The 7078-nt window shown below is 37.5% G+C and overlaps 1 protein-coding gene across 2 annotated transcripts in view; it reads right to left on the bottom strand.

Moving 5' to 3' along the window:
• Nucleotides 1-2308: 2308 nt before the first annotated feature.
• Nucleotides 2309-7078, bottom strand: part of MAML1 (mastermind like transcriptional coactivator 1) — a 50264-nt gene continuing 45494 nt past the window's right edge. For both annotated transcript variants that reach the window (XM_039340842.1, XM_039340841.1), the window contains exon 5: nucleotides 2309-6650. In XM_039340842.1, coding sequence (XP_039196776.1) covers nucleotides 5677-6650 — 974 coding nt within the window. In that variant the 3' untranslated portion in view covers nucleotides 2309-5676. The remainder of the gene's footprint in view (nucleotides 6651-7078) is intronic.

The following is a 7078-nucleotide window of genomic DNA, read 5'->3' as shown; positions in this document are numbered from 1 at the left end:
AGAAATGATCACTCTTTAATTTTAATGGTAGGTTTATTTTAACAATGAGAGACAAAATTACCAAAAAAAAAAAAAAATCCAGAAAAAGACATTTCAACAAAGTTATAAATTGATTTGCATTTTAATGAGTGAAATAAATATTTGATCCCCTATCAATCACTCTCTCATTTCTTTGTCAGTGGGCAAATGTACAAAATCAGCAGGAGATCAAATATTTTTTTTCCCTCACTGTAAATCCTTCCATTCCCCACCATCCGGTCAAAGCTGAAGAAGCTTCTTGGAAAAGAAGTGAAATGTCTTCAAAGAAAAACAAGAAAGTCCAGTTGCCTCCTGAAAAAGCACCTTTGGGGGTTCTTGTATTCTAATGACTTTTTGTTCCCTTTGTGCTTGTTGATTATTTCTTTTGCACAGTATACAGATATATGTCTATATACTATACAAAAGAGACAAGCCAAAAAGGGAACAATGCACCTCCTGACAAGCAATCAACACCCAGATGATTAACACCCAGATTTACATCAGACCACCAATCAAAAGATAAACAGTCAAGAGATAAACCCAATCAAGGAATTGCCAAACAAGCCAAACAAAGAATCTCTAAGCCCACCCCACCAACACTTGAGAGGGCAAGCCACTAAAATATAAATTGAGAGTCAACCCCATTTCTTACTAGCACTGATGATGTTACCTAGTTTTGGTAAACGTCTGCAAGAAAAACAACCAAGCTCAGAGAGCACCAAGGACTCTTCATTTCAAACTACAGATATTCTCCTTTATTAGTAGCTAAGCCTTAAAAATTTCAATGGATTATAAAGAAAGAAAGAAGAAGGCTTGATTCACTTTTTGATGCCATACGTTTACTGGCCACTTTCTCTATAGCCCTGGGCATGCATACATATAGAAATGTAAAAGTGTTCTTTTGCTAGGAAGCTATTATGGTCAAGAGTATCCAAAGCCACCAAAAGATCAAGGAGTAGGAAGATGGATGCACCAATGCCTTCCAGGCTCAGCCATAGTTCCTTCACGCATTTAGGTTGGGAGTTTTAACCAGCCCTGATGGTGAATTTGTTTTATGATTTGAAAATGGAATAGTTTAGATGTGGGTGAGTGTTATTTTGCATGTTATGTTTTTTGTTTTTTTTGCTTTTAATCTTTTGTGTGCTATCCAGCAATGGGTGGCTATACAAATGGTCTAAATATAAAGAAAAGAAATAGTACATATTGTTCATTGTTCTGATGCAAAACATAATTGCACATCTTGAAACAGGAAGTAGTGGATAAAAGTACCGTACAAGCTGTATTGCATACTCAATTTTCAGGAGTGTCCTGAAGGAAGGTCAGAATGCGGTGTGCAACCAAACGTGTAAGGGAAGGGGGGAGATATTCATAATACAGGCATTTCCTGTCGAGAAGCTGCCCCCAAGGGGAGATCAAGTTTCTTTTGGGGCATCTGGGTTGGGTTTACGATTCCAACCGAGAGTCCTGCAGATGCCCTGATGCCAAGCTACGTTATTGTATTTCAGAGGTGACAGCCATCACATTGAATTGCATCTGAAGTCTAAAAGGAAGCTAGCACAGAGCTTAGAGCACAGGTATAATATGCATACAGCAATGGATGCCAGCTAAGAGTCAAATTGCTGCATTCTAGATTAACTGAAGCTTAACATGAGAGAGCCAGTTTTTGTTTCTCAGAAAACAGCAAAAAAACATTTTTGTATCTCATTTACAGTCATCTTCTGATTATTTCCCTCCCCTACATTCTGAAGTATATTTTGTTTTGAAAAGTGCAAGGACGACTAGGATTTTCCAAACTGCTGCATTAATCTTCATGGCCAAAGATACATGAAATTGGCATTAATCATTGTCTAGCACTCTAATAAATAAAAATACGTATTTAAAATATATGCGTAATGTTGACATGGAAATGCATGCACGACAAATGGAAGCCTTAAGGCAGTGTTTCCCAAACTTGACAATTTTAAGGCATGTGGACTTCAACTCCCAGAATTCCACAGCCAGCGTTGCTGGCTGTGGAATTCTGGGAGTTGAAGTCCTCATGCCTTAAAATTGTCAAGTTTGGGAAACACTGGCTTAAGCCAACGCTCTGCATATGGCCTTCCAGTATCTTTCGATTTCAGGTCAGCCAAGGAATAGAATAGAATGGAAGGAGTGGACCTTGGTTTCTGGCAGGAAAAAAAAAGAGGAAAGAACAAGAAAGGGTAAAGAAGCCATACCAGTGCCAAAGATAATATATAAACTATATTCATCTCAGGATATTTTTTTAAAAAAACACAAACAATGTGTTCAATACACTAGCAAAATATTTATTTTTTTTTAATAATGACATAACAGAAGTGAAAGGTTTTTGGTGTGCCACAATAATTGTAATTAAAGAAAAAAAATGGGATTAATGGGCTCTTTATACATCTCAATGCCAAAAAAAAAAAAAAGTTAGCATCAAATCTGGACTGTTCACCATTTAAACAAGTGTAAAACATATAACCACCCCCAACATATATATAAAGAATTATAGTTTTAAAATCTATAAAAAGTAAAAAATATACACTCAGAAGATCTAACTCTTATTCAGTCTTTCATATAAAACTGTAAACATTTATTTACACAAAGAAAATGTGTCAAATAGAAAAACTGAGCACCCTTTCCATTTTGTGGGGGGGGAGGGGTTAGGAAGGTGGGGGATCTTGGACAGGTATGATTTTTTTCCACACCTTCTCATCAGCCCGGGACTGCAGCCTATAAATAAAACTGAGGCAACAGGCCAGGCAAATTGAAGGGAGAGAGGGGGGGGGTGTCTTATTGCTCTGAAGCTGCAGCAAATAGAAAGCACAAGTGCAGATATTCCATTATGAACTGCTACTAGTGACTGATGGGAGTGCCCTGCACTTAACCCCAGCTAGCTTCCATGTTCAATGATCACTGCACGGCACTTTTAACCTTTCTACATTATGCTACATTTTCAAATCTGAAACCATTTTGTATCAACTGAAAGCAACCACAACTGAAATCAAGTTGAAGATAGCTTAAATTTTAATTTTTTTAAAATGTTCTAAATTTTGAAAGGGCACAGTCAGTCCAAAATTATTGCATGCTAATTTATTTAACCAGAAGGCATTTCTTATTCTTGAAATGTTAAGAGATTACAACTCTCATCATTCCAGCAGCAGGGCAACTGTGTGTGGAACGATGGGAGTTGTAATCCAGGATATCTAAAAAGCATTAGGATGCTTATCCATAGGTATGTGCTGCATATGTTACTAAAAAGAAAAGATAGACAGGAGGTATCTGCCTATAGCACTTATAACACAAAGTGTCTGTTACATTTTCTTCTGACCAAAATTTCATCTGATAAATTAAGCTACAATGTTATAAAACTTGTAATTTTTTTACTGCACCTAAAGAAGAAATGAGAATAAGTCAATTGAGAAGTATGAGGTCCCAAGTACCTCCACAAACAAAAGGAAGGCACACTGGTGCAAGATTTTCAAAACACATAACAAATATACTTTATCTCCATTTCAAATCTGTTCCTCCCAGACCCCTATAATTTTTCATGGTCAAAAAAGCAACTACAAAGATTACAATATTTTCCAGCTGACATTCATTTTGGACCAAATCTTTGATTGAATTGAATTCACTGACAAATTTAACTCAATTGCTGATTTATGGAAAAGATTAGTAAATTTAACTCTAATCTAATTTACTTACAATATAGTGACACCTATATTTTATTTATTAAATTAAGCAACCCTTATAAAATGATGTTTTAAAAATATACACTCAACGCAATTTGCTTCAATTTGGACATATCAGTAGTGGAACCACTCATTAACATGCAGCTTTCACCATTATCCCCCATCAATTGTCCATCAAAACACAAACATCTCTTTAGCATGGCATACATAACTTGATCATGGATGGCAACCATATACAATGAAACAAACGGGAAAATTAAATTAAAAGTAGTGTTAAAGCAGATTGTTTTCCAAAGTGCACATTTGAGAGGAACACTGCAGATACAGTAAATTATTTTCCTATTGTTCATCTTCTTTAATCTCTTCACTGTTCCCCTGTCCAAAATATCCCAGATTCAAATATTTCTATACACTCTCCTGAACGTTTCTGATGCAAAGGAAATTCTAGGGTTCTCAGCTGCAGATGCTATGAACTAAATTAAGAATCCTTATAACAGGAGGTAAATAGCCCTGTTCATTAAAAAACTAAACAAAACCCCGAGTAGGAACAGAGAGGTATCTATGCATCTAAAACAACTTTCAAATTGATTACCTTTATAACTAAAGGTTAAGGCAAAAGGTGGTTTGTTGGCAAGCAGAAATTCTTTTTGGTAACACATTAAAAATAATTCTCTTTTCCTTGCCATATAAGGAACTAATTTTACACATCCAGGAAAGTATCTCCATGGACAATGATGAATTAGCAGCATTTATTTCATTGGAGATTAGCCTTTATATTTCTAAAGAGCTTCAATCACCATTTTCCCCAAGGGTCTCACAATTTTTAATTTTTTTAAAAAAGTATAGTGTGCCCCCATCTCCCTGTGCCATAACTGCAAAATTTTCAGTCAATAACTCCCAACACATAAGACTTGCTTCACATGCTTGACAAACACTAAATCATCCTATCTACATTGTACAGTATGCATGTGGCAACAAAAACACTGCTAATGCCCTCTGAATCAAACAGAGAAATGACGTGTGATCAATCCAACTTTAATGAATGCAGGAAAGGAGATAGAAAAAGTGCACACACTTGATTTTAAGTCTGTTTCTCCAATTAAAAAATAACTAAAAAGAAAAAGAAACCCCTCCCCCCAATAGCAGAGTGCAAATTGCTTAATTCAGTAAGCCATAAGCCAATTAACTTCAGGTTGCCCAGTTTAGATATACAGCAACCTGCTGCTGGAAATGTTGTAATATTTAAGGATCTCCAGTAGGTAAACCCATTATCGGTTATTGTGAATTCTTATATCTGGTTTGCTCAGAAAGTTGGCACATGCTGATTAGAACAGGGGTCCTCAACCTTGGCAACTTTAAGACTTGTGGACTTCAACTCCCAGAATTCTGGGAGTTGAAGTCTACAAGTCTTAAAGTTGCCAAGGTTGAGGACCCCTGGATTAGAGGATTATCCTCCCTAACTAAGGAGGACTCCACAAAATAACAAGGGTTATACACATTCTTTTCTTGAAAATGGTGGCAAGGTGGCACTTTTACTATTTATTTTAGAGGTCCAAATCAAGATCAAAAAATCAAGTACTATCTGTAGGAAAGAATGCCTTAACACTGAATATTTAAAGCCTATCCCTTGCTGGCTTACTTTCTGCACTGCAACTGCATGGGTTCACATTGAAGTCTTCAAATGTAAAACACTGGAAAAAGTTGCATTTTTGCTGGGTTGTTTGGGGTACACACCAAACTGTTTACATATGTTGTGTTCCAGACACACTATAGAAATGACGTTTTTCCCCTACCAAGCTGGTGCATCTTTTTCACGTTCTTAGACCCAGAAAGAAGCAACTCCAATACATTCCCACTAGAGCCTGTGAATTTTCAATGACACAGGTATTTGGTCCAAAGATAATTTGTAATTAGAAATAAAAAAATTGACTCAGGGAAGGAAAAAAAAAATCCAAATCTCATTTCAGTGATTCCCTAATAACTCGTCCAAATCATTCATCCACTCTTCTGAAGTCCTGTTTTTCAATAAAGTGTCTATGAGGTCTGTATCCCCAGTTAAGTTCTGTAGGCCATTACCTCCAGATGGGTTACTGTAGGCAAAAGGCAATTCCTGACTAGCTGTCCTGACAGGATAACCTTGAGTACAGTGTAGACTGGTTCTGTTGGACAGCTGCTGATTCTGATTCTGGCCGAAAGTCAGATCTGGGACAGTTTGACTCATGCTTGGCAAGACCTGTTGGGCCTGGACTGGCTGTTGAGTAGGAGGGTTTGTCCGCTGCTGGGCCCCTAACGATGGCAGTATCTGTCCAGAGACAGCTGAATTCATGGGTGCCATTGTCCTGCTGGTGTTGAGGCTTACCTGAGGCATTCCTTGGGCAAACTGTTGACTGGACAACTTTAAGTGAGTTTGCTGCATATGGAACGTGGAGCTGGCAGTAAACGTCCCTAAACCATTATTTCGTTGAGCCTGATTGTTCATATTTGATATACCTTGATGCTGCCAGGATGAATTTTGGGCCCCAATTGCTGGCATTCTTGCCATCTGAGGCTTGGATAATGTAGCATTTAGTGCCCCTTTATTGTGTTGGTGAGAAATGCCTGAATTTCCTAACGTGTTCTGTCCATATCCAGCAGGGAGAGCAGTGCCCTGAGCCAAACTGGGTTGTCTTTGCATTTGTGGCTGACCATTGGCAGTTGGATTTGCATGTTGTTGGACCATTTGGGTCATACCAGATGCCATGCTGTATAAATTGCCTCGCTGAATATTCTGCAGACCAGTATATTGATTAACCGCTCGATCTTGCTGATTGCTGCTTGATGAGACAGAATTGTGCCCTGTTCCAATCTGAATCATGTTCTGATTCTGAGAAAACATTCGTGGACTGCTAGAGTTGGACTGGCCTAAATTATTTACCCCTGTCATTGATGGAGATGAGCCTGCAATATAATACAAGATTACCAACATTAGTGATTTTAAAAACCAATCCGAACATTCTCAGAGTATTTGATGAAACATTTTATACATGTAACATGCAATATAGTAATTTCTAGCTAGATTTAGGGTTTGTTGGCTTAGATCCTGAAAATGTCTGGTGGGATGGGCTTTCTCCTTCCTGCCAGCCTTCTGAATAGCCTCTTTTAAAGTCTTGTGTGACTCTGGAGGCTAAGGGAAAAAGTCAAAAATTAAACAAAGGCAGCTTTACTGAGCATCTCTTTCCTTCTGTCATAATGGCATGCTTTATGTGTCATACACATCTCAAAAAACATGACTTTTCATAAGATTTACTGTTTTAAATGCAACTGGTTAATCTGGAATATATTGTACAAAGATACAACTATTTAACAATGTTGATTTCTGTTCCAAC

The sequence above is a fragment of the Crotalus tigris genome, unplaced genomic scaffold (assembly GCF_016545835.1).
Source record: "Crotalus tigris isolate CLP2741 ecotype Arizona unplaced genomic scaffold, ASM1654583v1 scf7180000017754.2947050, whole genome shotgun sequence".
NCBI lineage: Eukaryota > Metazoa > Chordata > Lepidosauria > Squamata > Viperidae > Crotalus > Crotalus tigris.
The sequence above is the reverse complement of the archived record's forward strand: the minus strand, read 5'-3'. Positions and strand labels throughout refer to the sequence as shown.